The following is a 16639-nucleotide window of genomic DNA, read 5'->3' on the forward strand; positions in this document are numbered from 1 at the left end:
TTTTTAACCAAGTGCAACTGTACATGTTGTTTACATGGTCTCTAAGTATTTTTGATTATGTTTTGTAAAGAGAGATTAGGAATATGCAGTGATTCAGGAGCACTGATTCTGCTGAGTGACTGTTCCTTTAATGACTTCATGCAAAAGAAAAATGGGTTTTCCTTCCTCTGTAATGAGAGAATCATGACACTTACCTGGCTTCATGCACAATTTTATAAAAATTAAAAGGTGTGTTTTCCTACTGAAATTTGTAATTTTTTTCCATGTATGGGATAACACAAGACTGTGCATTTAGAAGAAAACGATCGGTTTGCAGAGTCCAATAGAACAAAATAATTTCCACTTTGTCAACTACTAATTATTTTTTATTTTCTTCTAAAAACAGTGAGCTAAAATCCAGCAAGAAATGGTAAAAATAGCGCAATTGTAACATACAAAACTTCATGATGAAAAAAAATAATCCTGTACCAATTAAAATCTACAAAGTTTGGAGGAAAAGCATATACGTATTTTCCAATTCTGAAAACAGTTCAGACGCATTCATGGAAGCCATCCCTTTAAATAACAGTAAGCTAAGAAACAGATGTGCAAGTGCACAGTATTGTAAGCTCTAAGAGTAAACAGAAGGAGTTTTTTATCAGAATCGTTGCAATCATTCAAACGCCAATCTCCAAACTCTTCTTGGAGTCGAACACTGAAACCTCAGATTAATATATGTGGAGCAACAAGGACACCTTGAGGCATGTTAGAAAAATGCAAAAATTTCTATTCCACATTGATACAGGAGGACATCCAGATTATTTGTAAATCTGAATTCCTTGGAATTGCCCCATGATGTAAACGGTAAACTCTTTGGCAAAGTCCCACAAGTTCCATGGGGTATTATTAAAGCAGTGCTTAGTCAGCGCTCCTGAAATGCTGGCATATATACCTACCAACTGGGTTAATTTACTTGCTAATAGTTTTGAAGAGAGACCTGTTTTTGCAACACACTAACCTTGTTGTTCTGAGTTGCCTTTCTCCTTGTTATAGAAGTAAAAAAAATTCCTTCCCACTGTCCAGCGTAGTACTACACTGTACATATTTTTAAAATGAAAAATATAAAAATAGTGACAATGTTTCTAAGAAGTATTAAATGCAAATCTACATAAAAATTAAACTTTCACAGTTCTTTGACACTCTCTAAAAGTTTCAAGTATTTCTTTAAATTTGTACCTTTGAAAAATTGGTACCACAGTAAATGTTTTCTAAAAAAGGTGTGAAGAGGAACAAATCTTATACTTCTTATATTAAGATTTTTGCACATGAAAAAGCACTTTTTTTTTTTTCTTTTTAGTATAGCCTCTAAGTTAGAACTGGAGTTGTGGGGCCATTTGTAGAGCTTTCTGTTCCCTTAGTGCTATCTGCAGCATTAGAATCATCACATACTTCAGAAGGCTCATTTTCCGCCGCTGTTGATGGAGTAACGTCAATAGTGATCAAATCAGTTTCCTGATCTGTTTTTTCTACTTCATTGCAAAATTCAATTTTATCTTCCTGCTGGCTGTTCTTCTTTATTTGTCCATTCTGTGCGGGGTAGGCACTGGCAATGGTGTCATACAGAAATTGGTAATGTTCCTTAAATATAAAGAGAAGAAGTTAGTATGAATGGAATGCTCAGAGCTCAAGACTAAACCCATTCTTTCTCTGTTTTCTTCAATTTTAGAAACGTAACACATAGTTGAACATGTAAGACTGCATATTAAGCATATAAAACAGCTTCCACAGTTACACGGGCATACACAGCATTGCTTTTGCCGTTTATTCTGACTTCATGTGAATGTAATGTCTCTGTAACTACCTGCATCAAATGTTCCAAGTTGAGTCACTCAGTACCCCCTTCATCCACGAAGTATCAAAAATACCTCTTTTTAGAGTACCTAAGTTGTAAATAACACGTGTTGTAAGGAGTTTACGAAAGTAATCTATTAACCTGCCACATACTGATGACTCATAGTTCTGGTTTGTTAGCAAATGCAGTGTTTGCCACAGAGACACAGTTCCCTGGGAGTGATTCAAACAAAACGAGTGGCTGCTAGGCTGTGAAATGGGAGTTAGCCTCCTAACTGCAGAAGTTAAGGGACACTGTGCACGTATGTCCCTGAAGCAATGTCAGAAGCATCAATTCGTGCCACTTGTAATTTTTTAATATGCACCTTCCTGCAAAGGCATTGCAGAATTACGGCTCTGGGCATCTCACAGCCTCCTCCATTCTTATCAGTGATGGCCAATTCCCAAGTAGTGGTGAGTGGCTGTGAACATCCTGATTAGAATTAGTGTTCCGTATGCAGGAATGATGCATAAGGTTATGAGGATATTAGTAACCATCATAGGTAATCTCATAATTTCTTCTGGTAATTCACAAGATTTACTTACAAAGGTGGAGATCATTCCCAGCCTGGTGCGACGAAGAGATTTTACTACCTGGAAAACATCTATTACTTCTTCTATTTCTGCACTTTCCAAGAGGGTCATTAAAGCACAAAATACACCAGTCTGCTGTGATCCATCACTAGAAGATGATACAAAATGTACATTCAAATTTAACATGCAAAATCAGTGAGTCCTCTGATTAAATGTTAGATACATTTCAAAGTCTACATAATGAATTACATTTCCAAAACATTTTTTACTGGACTGAAATTGTTACTATTAAGAATATCTGTACACGCAAGACACAGTTTATCTAGAGACTACCCAGATCTCAGATGGCTACCTAAGGGGAAAGAGAAAAGCTTCAAAGTTACAGTCTTAACAATTGTTTAGCGGGATTATCCTCCACTTTAGGTGGTATGCAAGCCTATTCCTGGAAATGGTCCTAAAAAAAAGTGGGCTTATGTACTGGAGTGAGAGATTAACCTAAAAGCTTTGCTAGATCCTCATTAGTAGTGTGCTACAAGAACACTCCAACCAAGCATTTCTTCCCAAAATGTGTGTACCAGGCAGGATCAGCCAGCTCTGACCACCTACTCCATGCTCACACGTGCTGAAGCATGTTCACTTTTCAACACTACAATCAAAAACGTCACATTTGAGCAATTTAAGGAATCTGCTAGGGAGAGCTGAGTCTCCAGACACATGGAAAGGTTTGTGGGAAAAGGAAGGCATCCCAGAATTGTGGTTGCTACGTATATCCAGAACTTAGAGTTAGGCTAAGGTATGTGCTGAATTCAGACCCACCAGCAGTGGACGACGAGTGGGACACTGCGGGTACTCCTGTTGTCCTCAGTGACTGCTCTGGCTGGGACTTTTTGTTTAAGGTTGAGAATCATGCCAACTAAATCTTTGGGGTTTTCTGGAACATCCAAGCCATTCCATTTGTGATACTGATACTGATAAACCTTCTGTGTTTCTTTTGTCTGAAAAACAACAGTGGAGATGTAGTCAATGTTCAGGTTAAAATAAAGATTCACATAGTGTATCTATTGCCACTGATTTACAAAAGAAAAATTATATTCTTGAGGAACTGCATGGTGATGTGAGTTCTACCTCATGACTATGAGGTAGGTAGACATCCATACTCTGCCTGAAGTATGAAAGACAGCTGACCGCCTGAGACTCCAATACCACCATCTCAACAATTCAGTAAATGGAAAATTTGACATAATTTATAGCATTTATCATGATTGGCTGCTGATCTGGAAGACAAAAGTATTTCCATTTTGTAGAGCAGGAGGTAAGTGCAGTGGGAACTGTCCCTTCTCTTTCTTTAGACTAAATTTATAAAAGGGAAATAAATTTACATCTTCCTTTTGGAATCTGCAAAGAAACTTTTACCTTCAGATGTGTAACATCAAATGCACGTATGGTATAGCTAGGACAAGAGTTGACATCTGTCATTTGAACTTCTATGCCATCATATGTTTGTTTTCCTTCTCCCCAGTACTGTGCACAGAGTTCCTAAAATGGATAAAAGTACAAGTCGGTGCTTACCATTCAAACTTCCTTTTATTTTATCTTTCACATGCACTTACAGAACGTATTGACTTTAAAGTAGGAGTGTCGTTATATTTCAAAATATAGCATCATACACTCTTCCCCTCAAAACTTCATTAGAAAGTAAACTAAGTAAATAATACAACAAATTATGTTGAAAATCCAAACTCCTCATCTCATGAAACACGCTTAACTGGAGGAAGGGAATGGAGAGTGCAGTGCAGTGTTTTCTTTGCATGTAGAGGACCCTTAATGTGTCAGTGTGAAGATGATGCCCTTACCTGATCTCCTTCTTTCAGCTCTGTCAGCATAACAATGACTTTGACTTTTCTTTGGAAGACCATTTGCCAGAAGTCACAGATAGTTTCCTGAAGTGGTCCCTGTGTTGCAATCATGGCTTTCGGACCCCAGTAACCCTATAAAAGAAATTTTTAATATTTTTTTCTTTAATTCATTTGAACTGTGATTGTCAAGCAACAGAACTCACTGCCATTTAAAGAATACCCAGTGAAATAAAGTAATGAACCCTTTTATTTATAGGAAGAATATGCTTATCACAGTGGGCAATGATCTTACAGGAATTCTAGGTGCCAAATGACAGCAAACTCAGTCCTCCTAAAAACACTATCACTTCCAGATTGACAACAAGGTATCCTCATGCTGCAGTGGCTGAGATCTCTCCCTGCCATTTCCTGCAAAGCATAATTTTAAGGGCTGAAACATTTAATTCTAAACAGCTTTTTAATGTGATCACAAAAAAATGAGTTTATACCACACAAAGTTGGTGCACGAGTCAGTTCATGCTGACCTAACCAAAAGTAAAAATAAATTTACTCTGAATATATATCCTAACTGTGCAGTATTTTAAAGAATTCAGATAAATACAATTTAGCTAGTAAGTCCATTAAAATCAGTTACTTCATTAATGACCAATAACTGCTCTCCTTCTTTTTGGGACTATATAGGATACTAAAAAATTGATAACTTATAGGGTTTTGTATATGTGACAAACTATACTCACATTTCACTAACAGGGAAAATATTAATATGGATCAACTTGTACATAGACAGATGCCCACTAATAGAAACATATGTTATCATGAGGCCAGTCTGAAAGCTAGTGGTTTTAAACATAACACAGACACTCACAAGCAAAACGAAAAAACTGTTTCTGTGTTTCTTGTCACTAGCTGACATCGCACAAGACTATGTAAGGGAAAAAGACTCATAGCTGTAGCAAAATGTAGATTTTGATGATGAAAACTATAAATGGACTTGCAAATCCAGTGTCAGATGTTTCTCTCTTATTCAGGTAAATCCTGTTCTATTTCTGAAGCCAAAAAGAGAATAAGGGCTCAAGCTAGAATATTGTTTGATCTGAAAGTTTGTGAAATACTTATAGTGGATACTCAAAATACATACAGTTATGAAGGAAGCATTGATGTATTTGCTTGATTCCTCACAGTCGCTGTCCTCATCTGAGGAATCATCTGAATCATGTTCACCTTCCTTCCTGCATTCATCGTCGTGCCTGATGGGCACTCGGTTAAAGTCATCTGCATGAGACAAAATGTCACCATTATGCCACACTGCTGCTCAGGTACAGCATTAGAAGGGGGCTCTCCCCGCATGTGCGGAGGAGAAAACAGACAGAAAAAGGCCAGTCATTTCACAATAGACTGCAGAACAAAGACCACTTTATTTGAAATAAACACTCCCAATAATTCATGTTTTTAAAACTCCATGTCTTCTTTTTTAAAACACTATGAGAAGTTTCTAATATTACAGTGTAGAGAAAATTAATCAATCAAATATATCTCAGCAAGGTGAATTACTGCCATCTTTTCAAAATTTAGTAGATTGTCTTACAGAAGATAACAGATAAAATAAGGGAAGTTTCACGGAAAACACTTACATGGGATTATATTAGCATTCCTATTTTTGCTTCTATTTTCTTCACGATTCCCTGTGTTTTGTGTCCGCCACCCCCTGTAGGAAGGTAATCTCTAAAGAAAGATGATGTTTGGGGTTAAGTTTGATTAAAACAGTTCCTGGGATCACTGTTCCCTCTGGACACCCACACCTGGCCTTCATCTCCCAGTGCCTCACTTCTTATTTCAGTTCTTTAAACTTTGGTCACATCTGGACTATACTTTAAAAATGTCTGCTATAGCATGAACAATAGTGCAAGAAATCATGCACATAGACACAAGTAACTGTTCTATGCTCCCCAACCTCATTAAAAATGTTAACATCAAATGCAGAAATAAAATTTTATTAATTACAGTTTTTTTCCAGCTTTACCTACAGGTGAAGAAACTGTTTCTGTGTCAGAGAAATAAAATAGCACTGGAATGCTCTATTATGTATGGTATCTCTCTCTCATGACTATTATGCAAGGCACTTTCTAATGTAAGTGAGAGGTAAGGGCACTAGAACGTAACGCTGATTTACCTGAAACTCTGCCTCCAGCAGAGAAGGATCACTCGGAGGATCTTTTCTTTTCAGATTGTTAAGATAGGAATGCAGTTCCGAGAGACTGACCTCTGTTTCTCCATACTGATTGTATTCCACTAGCGCTTGATGGATAAGGATGTACTGTGACTGGTGTTTCCCATTTGAAGGGTTTAAAAATGAAGTTATTAAAGAAGTTAAAAAAATCATCACTTTTTAAAACCATTGTAAGAAACTATTACTCTCATTATGTTATCAGTGTTAACAATATTAACCATTATCATTAAATAAAAGTATTAAAAATCAGAGTGGCTTCCAAACTAGAAATTTTGGGGCATGTTTAGTGTGTTGGATGAAAAGTGTTCTGCAAATAAATGTAATGTCATTCAATAAATACACAACTGAGATTTGAAAGATCTGCAAAACTATTAAATAAGTTAAAAACATGCACTGCATTAGTCCATAACTTTTGCTGTACTCTCAACTCAACTGAAAATCCCACCTAGACAGAGAGTTTGCAGAATTTGAAAATGGAGTTTGGCTATGTAAGCTCAATTTTGCATTTGTGAATTGTATGCCAGAAGCTGGATTATAAAATCTAATATGTTCTTCTTGGCTTCCTTTTTTAAAGCCTAAACTTAAAAAGTTAAAAAGTTACTAAAACTGAAAAACTGTGTTGAAGTTTTTCTCTCTGTGTTTTTCAGAGTTACATTTTGTATGAACAACTTCAGCTGAACTGTAGCAGTTCCCAGGACTAAGCAGCGCCCTCCTGAGAAATGCTGATGAAGCCCTAGCAAAGAAGAGTCCTAAGCGAGCAGAGTTTTGGTGAAATACCTCTACTTGAACCATGAGGCACCGCTGCCGACGCAGCTTCACAACGTAGCCATAAACATCCACTCTGCCTTCTGCATCCAGCCCCTCCAGCATGGCATCAATTCCAATGTATGTCCCGGTGCGCCCAACACCGGCACTGCAAAGCACAAAGGGATTTGATTAAGGAGCAGAACCTCCCAGTCCCACACTGGAGGAGAATAGTCAGTGGGAGAGTGAAAGTGAAAATGTGTAACAACAGGACAGTTGGAAGTTTATCTGGCTGCTTTCCAAAGGTCCAAAAGTCTACATAACCTCAGATTTTATTGACCTGAAGAAAACAGGCCTTTTTAATGCACCTTTGGATGCCTCACTCTCAAATGATCAACTCACAAAATTTGGGACCAGTCAAATACTTTTGCCAGCTCCTTTTCAGAATAGCTTCACTTCATGTTCATGTAACATTAACATAATTTTAAAAAAATAATATATATTTACCTGCAATGAACGACTATTGGGCCACTAAAAAAGTTACTGAGAGCATTAACTCTGCGTCGGAGTTTGAGAAGGAGATGTGGATCCTCAGGAACTCCATGGTCTGGCCAGCTTGTGAATTGAATATGAGTGACATCTCTTCCAGCTGTCCTTTCTCTTCCCTAGACAAAGTGGAGGATGGGGTTTTATATATATACAAAGCCAAAATCAAGTGTAGATATACAAAGAAGGAGAAAAATAAGGGCAACAGTTCTCAAATGTTGAAACAGAAATTTCAAGCAGTATGCTGTAATGTTGCAATCCCAATGGTTCCTGAGGTTACAACATTTTTCATATTCAATTTTCATTAAAAAATATGTATGAATCTAGAACACACGATTTCAATAGAGGACAAACAGGAGGTTTAAAGTGTTGCTATAAAGACTTTTTTCTCAGGTTAGCCTATGATCTAGAGTACAGTATATTTCCCCCACCCTATTCATAAACAACTTGGCCACTGCGTATCTCTGCTTACTTCAAGGGGTACAACTTGGTAATTCTCTTACATCTCCCAGGAGCAGCCTGTTGAGGGTGTAACAGTTGGGGTTTGGTGTTTTCTTTTTGTTGTTTGTTTGGTGGTTTTTTGTTTGTTTTGTGTGTGTGTGTTTTTGTCGTTGTTGGTTGTTTTTTTTTTTTTTTTAAGAAATTTAAACTGTAACTCACACTTCTACCTTTTAGAGGCAGATACAAGAAAACCTATGATTTTCAATGAGACTGACTCTCTTAAGTCACTTCATTAAAGCTTAAATTATGTCAAGTCTGGAGTCTTATTTTCATGTGTTGCTGCTAGAGTAAAACAGAGAACACATAATGTGATAACCACGATTATGAAAAAAAAAAAAAAAAGGAGAAAGACATCTCAAGACATCTCAATGGCATTCATTTACTTGCCAAGATTTAGTATGGCTATATGGGTATTTCTCCAGGAATTAACCCCCAAATTCTGACTCAAAGTTGAATTACCCAGTTGTGGCACAGTTATTCATACAGGTATTTGCCATTGAGTCAGGAATTATACATCACTATGCCACCAGAACTGCAGAAGTCTGCACTTTCTCACCAGGGACCACTCTTCGATTCCACAACCAATATCAGTTTTATCTGTATTAACATGATGTCAGCCGAACAGAGAGAAGACAGCTCTAAAAATATCAGTCCTCAACCTGCAGCAAACTCTCATTTCTAATGTCAGATTGCTCTAGTCACAGAGCAATGTCTTGGTTAATAATTACTTCTTAACATCCTGATATTCTCACTGTCTTCACACTAAGTTGCAACTTTCTTTTAATCAGACCACATGAGACCGCAGAATAGGAATTTCCAGTTCAAATCATGGATAAAGACGGGTGGAGTCTATTGCTTGACTATTTTGCTGAAGATCTGTCAGCAAATTTATTCTTTGAGTCTTAATGCTTTTATCGATGACTTGTGCTTCATTTACCTTCACTGAAATATTTTCACAAAGGGCCTGGAGAGAAGCATTTAGCCTTAAATGACAAATTTTGATCTCAATTAAGCACAGAACCACCAATGTGATTTCAGAGGTATAGAAGAAAGCAATTAATCAGCCTTAATGATTCTACATGTAGAACAAGCTAAATATGTAAGGAAACCACAATGTATTAAGTTTTCTATAATTAACAGCATATTAACAGTTTCTTCCTAAATGCCAATTTCAGAATACTATGGAAAATACATTTTTAAGTTGGGAAATATATTTGTAACTCATTTCTTGTAAGGAATGGCATCTACATCTAAGAAGTTTTCTCTTTCACTATATGTTGTTTAGGGAAAAACAGCAAATCATCTTCTATTGATAGCTGACTCTCAACAATATGTACAGACTTCAAAGAGACACTCCAATCCTAGTCAGTCTTATATTTCTGAATCAACTTACATTTGTGATGTGTAGTTTCTGAATGACATAGTCTGGACATGTTTTACTTTCATTGATCTTCACAATGATGTCCCCATATGTTGCAGAGCCATTCTCCATTGACGGCCAGTACTGGGCACATTTGTTCTATGAAGATATGAAGTTAGGTGAGCAGCATGACAACAAAGTCGCAGAGAACTGAGAGCTGGAAGAAAGTCTAATTTAAAACAGATGGCAACTCAGTATAGCTTTTCCAGCTTCTCACAGGTCTTTGTCCTCTCCTGGAAAGGCGTCACTGTTTAGGATGTCAGTGCTAAATAATTCCAAATATCCAACAATTCAGGTCTCTGACCTGAAGCATATGCCCATGGAATTTAACTTGGAACATAAAATGAGGAAAAAATCCCATACACTAGTTTAAGAAGTGAACAACTACTGTTGCTGTAACCTGAAGGCTGTAGAAAAGTTTGCAGCTACTTCTACAGCTTCTTTTTCAGTCTTCAGTGAGGAATGTTACTCCTGCCTGCTTGTAACATCAACTTGGGAATGCTGTAAATCTGCATACTGCCAACCTTTTTATCTCTAAAAGCAGTTAAAACAGCAGTACCCCTTCTCCCTGCTGTACCTGGGTAAGGAACAAAGGCAAGCTAGAAGCATCCAACTTCCCAGTTAAAGGAAAAAATATTCTGTCTAGCATTTACTGAGGGCATTGCCAGAATATCAGAAGATAATAGACAGGAGAAAAATACAAACCATACCTTTTAAGCCAGATCTGAGAGGAGCTAGATTTCTACTTTGAGCCCTTTTCTAGATTTATTAGCTGGAACCTGGAAGCTCACCCTCTGCTACTTACAGCTGTGACTAAAGTGACTTTATCTGATAAGACTGGTAATTACACGAGGCAACACTGTTTTGGCATGCTTTCCAACATAGGTTCTGCCACAGTAAGAGAACACCAAAGAATGAAAACAAAGTACTAAGAACAAAATGTAATTCACCACAGCACAGCAACCCATTCTGTTTTCAGACAAAAGAAGAATGAAAAGATGGATGGGTGGAAGGACGGACATTTCTCACCCTCTTTCCTTCCTCACACCGAGTCACCATGACAATAATGGTTGCCTTCTGTTCCCAGATCATTCTCCAGAAATCATCTGTGGTTTCATCCTTGGGGCCTAGCAGGAGGTATTTTAAGGGAGTTATTCAAAGAGTACAGCTACATTAAAAACACGCGTTTTCCTGACATGCTTAGCCATGCAGTCTGAAGAGTTAACCAGACATCATGCAAGTAACGCTTGATATCATTGTGACTGCTGCCATTAGGTTATAACATTTTAAAAGTCTCATATATTTCTTTAGTGCATAGCTATGAATCTGAAAACTTTTGATGTAAAATTACACATGAGAAATCTGCCTTTAAAGTACAACTTGTTCATCTTCACAAAACTCCCTAAGCATAAACTCGTTAGCAACCTTTTCATATTGAAGTTCAAAATGTCAGATTTTCAATTTTTATTTAAATTTACTAATACTTTTTTTATTACTCTCTAACAAAAATGGGTGAACAAAGGAAGCATATTCTTTTAAGGTTAAAAATTACCTTGTGCAGCAATGTATTTTCTTGGTTCTTTGAAGCCCTACAAAAGGTACAATGATAATCAACTTTGAGAAAGGATGAAGCATGAACAATTTAAAAGATTTGCAACTTTAAAAATAAGTTCAATATGCAACAGTCCAATAATACCGAATACATTACGAAGATGGAAAGAACTTAAATGGAAATCCTTAACGGTGTTTGATGCATGAAATATACAGACTACAGAATTTCTTCAATAGTGCTTAAGACTTTTTTTAAGTAGAAGTCACTCACATCAATATAACTTGCGTTGATATAGTCTGATCCTAGGTCTCCTGGGATCTCTGAGAGCTCAACACGGTTATGATCATCTGTTTAAATCATTTAAAACAAAATAATTATATTAGGGCATTGAGAAAACAAATATTTCTATAACATGCATAAATTGTAACAAATACTCACATGGAAGGATATCAATGTAACGGTTTTTATTCTGATTATGGCTCTTTTTGGCCTCCTTTATTGAAAATTTAGTGAAAACTCTAGGGATACTCTGTAAAATACAATGTTTCTTTTATTAGGTAAGCATATATTTAAAATAGTTTCTGCTTTCAGTCAAATGCTTATGGAAAAAATTTGGTAATAAGTCTGGAAGTTAACATTCTGTTTCATAAGATACTACTTCATATATTTCTTATCTCTAAAATAAACAAATTTATTTTCCCTCAGTGTAAATAATATATATCTCCACAATTCTATATTATTTATATCCCCATGGCTATGCAGTAAGAGAGAGTATTAATATGCATTAAAAGCTACTTCAGAATGAGAAGTGTTTACACCATGTATTTAATACTTTTTTTCTGAAAAACACCTTCAGGAAAAAAAAAAAGAAAAAAAAAATGTACCATCATCTTATAATGAAGAGATCTTGGTAGCAAAATTAACTGAAGCCTATTTGATATTGGCTGAGAATTCACTCAATTTTCTAGCTTTATTTATTTATTTATTTATCTATATAACCAGTGCGTGCTCTTGAACAGAATTCTTCCAACTACCTGGCTACAAACCTATGGTATATTTTGAGCCAATGACAAACCTGAAATTCATCCAAGAAAAGTCTTCCTTCATCAGCAATCTTCCTCCTGTACGTGTCCAGCAATTGCTCCGAAGGTATTGGCTCTATGTTCAGAAGTTGCCTGTCATCATCTTTAACTGTGTAAATATGTTGAACATTTAGTAACAAAGACTTTGCAAATGTTAATTACTTTTCAGTAAACATGATTCTTGAAATGTCAGATAAATTATCAAAAGGACAAAACTCTTTATTTTAAATATTTTTCAAAAAATATGGTGGTGTCCCAGCCAGCAGTGAGCAAACAGGTGCTGGGAACAGCAGAGCTTGTTGAGCTCTGCTGCCTGACTGGAGACACCTCTGGAGGAGACCACGTGCAGGGACGCTGCGTTGACAGCTCTTTTGTACAAAGTGCTGATTCTCATGTTCAGGTCATGGCAACAGCCCTAACATCCACAATAGTTATGTGGTCTTACCCTCTACTTCATTCTAATCATTTATCATCAGTGCTAAAATGGACTATTGTGCAAACAACTTACAAATATAACAACATCCATCACCTACTTTTCCAGATTTTCTCCAATTTATTCTCTGAGTTGCAATAAACTGTAGTACCATCTTTAATGACTGAACAAGTTTTAACATTCTTAACTACACATTTACTCATTTTTCATTTACACTGAAAAGATACTTTTTTTTAACAACTGTGTGTCTAAGCAAATGGATTTGAACATCAACATAGTATTACTTCCCATTCAATGTAGTTAATTTCTGTGGGCTCGAATGTCATAAATTATTTTTTCTTGAAGATTTCTGGCATTGATTGATTCTGCCTTTCTTCATAGGCTTTGAAATCCTGTGCAAAAAGTTGCACGTAATGTTCAATTTCAGTCTTTGGAATTTGGCAGCCTTCAAAATTTCACAGTAAAGCCCAACTAGCTTATGTTTAAATTCTTGGTTTGAAAAAGGTGCACTAGAAAGGGAAATTCTGGTTGAAGCTGTCTTTGATTCTGGACTTACTCTCAGGTTTAAACATATAACAGCCATTGTCTGGGGTAACAAAACTGGGTTTGTAATTAAATAACAAATAAGGGTTTTTCAAACACTGGTAAGCTTCCAGTCCATTTAAATGTAAATACCTCTGCTGTGTATTTACCAAAGCATTCTTTTTCTCCAAATGAGGCTTTATCTTGTAATCTATCTATACAACCTAGAATGTAAAAAATTCAAAGGTGGCAGCAAGACATGGCTAATTTTATTTCCACTAGCCAAATATATAGAGATACTCACCTGTAACAAGGTTAACACCTTCAGAAGAATTGCTGCAAGAAGCATAAGGATCTGTAAAAGCTCTGACTCGTAAGACATATGTGACAAGGAGTTAAATAAAAGCAGTTTTGTACGTGAACACCAAAACTGTTCATAACCAGCAGACTGTGTTACAAGCTCTCTGAAACAACAGCGCTACAGGCATTATAGGCCCCATGCAGGGGTGCTTTGGAAGAAGCTGGAAGGGATGAATCCCCAAGTTCTGCTGTTGCCAAAGTGCTGAGAAGTTTCTGAAGAAACTGCCCCAACTCCTCCACCTCCAACAGCAGCAAATGCCCCCTGAGATATGGTTTCTGGTGAATAAGCATTTGAAAGAATTCCAATAAAGTGTGTATTATTGTCATTATTTTTAACTTAAATCACAAAGGTAAGGATTTCCAGATATTTGTGAATATTTTTTCACAAAACAAGTGACAAACATTTTGTTCTAGCACATCAGTTCTCCTCCACCCCGAGAAAGGGTGTAGCAGAGACATTTTAAAACTATTTTGTTGTATTTGCATTCCCAGAAAAAACACCAAAAGTTGAGTTTCTTTTTAAAGGATTAATAGTTAAAAGGATGTCTTTCCCCAGTATAAAAGAAACATCCAGTTTGAAACATTTTTGCAACACCCATTGGGAAATCTTGTGGAAAACGCCTTCCCTCTACCCCTACATGTAAGAGAGGGAGAGAAACACAAAGCTTACCTAAGCTTTTTTTTGTGAAGATCATAGATTTTGTACAGAACCAGTAGTAAAGCGAGTGATGTCACAACAATCAAGAATGCCAAGAATATAATCAGTGCTTTAGAATTATCTAGCAAGAGAAAAAGAATACATTTAAAAATTATATTTTCCTTTTTTAAATTTAATTTTAAAAAAAAATTAAAAGAACAAAACAATTCAATTATTTTTAAGTGTTTAGTTTAAATTTGTTATTCCAAAGTGCCAGAAACTTCCAAGCTCAAAGAAAAGGAAGTTTTATTTCTTCATTAAGAAAACTGGAGCTCTTCATGCCCACCTGTCAAAATGCCACAGGTGACCCACTGGCTGAGCATCAGCATGGTTCTCTATTGCTCTGTGTGATCTGTACACCTGAGCACTGGAGCTCCCAGCTGCTCCTGATCTGGGAGCTGGGAATCCTTGGCAAGTTACACATGTTCAACTCCTGAAATACAGGATCTGAACACAAGAAAGTAATCCTAAAGTGAATAGTTCAAGTTAGATAAATTAATTTCTAGTTGCATTTGAATGTTTCCTGAAGAAAGCACAGCGGTGTAATAATTCTGAATTACCGTCAATGTCTTGTAAACATCATCTGTTACATTAGTGCTGAATTAGGACATTATTTTTTTCAAATGCAGAACAACTATGAAGTATAAAACTAGGTAGTTTGGATTTTTAATTAGAAGCACTTGTAATTAAATTCACAATTTACACTACTACTCCACACTATGCTGAAATCTAAAAGTAGAAATGCTGTATATATTTACTTACATCTGGTTCTAATACTCCCTGTTACTGGCTGCCCTCTATATTCTCCGTTATCCACTAAGATCTGCATGCAGTGGGTGAGAAAAATAGAGATGTTGAGATACAACAAGTAAAAATTTCTGCATAAAATGTTTTAAAAGCAAAGCACAGTGCATATTCAAAATACATCCATCTGTTTGTAATGAATCAGCCTCATTGACAGCAGTATCTACTATCAATCTTTGTAGAGTCAGCCATAATGCAGCTCAGGTTTCCACCTAATTTACAGCACGATCTAGACCCAAAAATATGTAGTTGCTTGCAAAAAAAGTTAGCAAAATAGGAGACATTTTACAAAATCAAAATTGATGGAAATCGAGGAAAAAAAAATATCAGATCTATCATCAAATCAAAATTGAATCTCTCAAATATGAAACAGTTATGTAATATGTAATAAAATGTCCTTATTTTATTTGCTTATATATACAAACAGTCAACTGAATTGGATATTTTCAATGCAAGTCTGTATGGAAAGTAAGTCATATAAACTTTTAAATAAGCTGCTTTCTTGTAACATTAAGTTTTGAATACTTAAACTGGTGTTAAAATACTTTGTTTAGATGTGTTTTTATTTCATAATATATTTTACAGTTATCCGGCCTTTTAAATTACCTTAATGGAAATTTCTATCAGATCTAATAGGCACCTTGAAGTTTGTATGTCAAATATCGCATACTTTTCTTCTGAAGAAAAATTAATCTTATGATTAAAGTTAGATTTAATACTAAACAGTGGAGAACACTAACAGGACTGAATAATAGTGATTTTATTAGATTCTCCTGCTGCAAATCATCTGAAGGGGAGGAGAAGCTTTGAGGCCCATTGCGGATTGCAGGCTGAGCTCTTCCTGAGCCTATCCAGTTCCTTAAGAGAAACCTCTCCTGAAGACACAAGGGCTATGCCCCAGCTCCCACCCCCTGCTCTCAAAGGCCGATGTGCTCAGAGGGTTGGTGGCTTCTGAATTCTGCACCTGGGAAGAAAGCCATGGTAAGATGCAACACCCAGAGGAGTGGCAGGGGTGGCAGAAAAAACAAGCAAGAAGCTTCTCAAATAGCAAAAGTCAGAAACCTGGTGCAGCAAGTTTTCTGGGCCAGGTCTTGCTTATTCCCTGCACTGTTCAGTGTGCAGATAGAAGGGAATCGTGTCATCTGCCAGCTCTCGCAGGTGATCTGGTTTGTTTTGGTTTTGTTTTTTCTTGAGCCTTCCATAACCTCAACCAGGTTTAGAGCCAAGCAAAAGCCAATTTCTTCTGCAAGGCAAACTGATCCCTGCAAGTGCTGTACAAAAAGCTCACAGGAGTGCAGGGGTCTCTTACTAAGGGGGCAATGCAAGCATCTTTGGCTCCTACAGAACTTCACTGCCATTTTCCAAATACAGTTTTCGGAGCAGAATCTGCTGGAAAAGTACTGATAAAGCCTTGGAACAAAACCTAGTCTACTCAGGTTCTCTGATACTGCATTTCCTCAAGATGACACGGAGAAGATTGTGGAAAATGAGT

General features: G+C 36.6%; 1 protein-coding gene across 2 annotated transcripts in view; it reads right to left on the minus strand.

Moving 5' to 3' along the window:
* Positions 1 to 394: 394 nt before the first annotated feature.
* PTPRC (protein tyrosine phosphatase receptor type C) overlaps positions 395 to 16639 on the minus strand; it is a 62397-nt gene continuing 46152 nt past the window's right edge. For both annotated transcript variants that reach the window (XM_080348646.1, XM_080348645.1), the window contains 19 exons: positions 15106 to 15166; positions 14317 to 14425; positions 13591 to 13622; positions 12325 to 12440; positions 11688 to 11778; positions 11520 to 11596; positions 11250 to 11286; positions 10727 to 10824; positions 9671 to 9796; positions 7738 to 7895; positions 7264 to 7399; positions 6430 to 6579; positions 5891 to 5981; positions 5398 to 5531; positions 4257 to 4391; positions 3817 to 3939; positions 3220 to 3398; positions 2416 to 2551; positions 395 to 1617 (listed from right to left, as the gene is read on the minus strand). In XM_080348646.1, the coding sequence (XP_080204772.1) occupies positions 1345 to 1617; positions 2416 to 2551; positions 3220 to 3398; positions 3817 to 3939; positions 4257 to 4391; positions 5398 to 5531; positions 5891 to 5981; positions 6430 to 6579; positions 7264 to 7399; positions 7738 to 7895; positions 9671 to 9796; positions 10727 to 10824; positions 11250 to 11286; positions 11520 to 11596; positions 11688 to 11778; positions 12325 to 12440; positions 13591 to 13622; positions 14317 to 14425; positions 15106 to 15166 (2262 nt within the window). In that variant the 3' untranslated portion in view covers positions 395 to 1344. The remainder of the gene's footprint in view (positions 1618 to 2415; positions 2552 to 3219; positions 3399 to 3816; positions 3940 to 4256; positions 4392 to 5397; positions 5532 to 5890; positions 5982 to 6429; positions 6580 to 7263; positions 7400 to 7737; positions 7896 to 9670; positions 9797 to 10726; positions 10825 to 11249; positions 11287 to 11519; positions 11597 to 11687; positions 11779 to 12324; positions 12441 to 13590; positions 13623 to 14316; positions 14426 to 15105; positions 15167 to 16639) is intronic.

This window comes from Nesoenas mayeri (genome assembly GCF_963082525.1).
Source record: "Nesoenas mayeri genome assembly, chromosome: 8".
In the NCBI taxonomy this organism is placed as follows: domain Eukaryota; kingdom Metazoa; phylum Chordata; class Aves; order Columbiformes; family Columbidae; genus Nesoenas; species Nesoenas mayeri.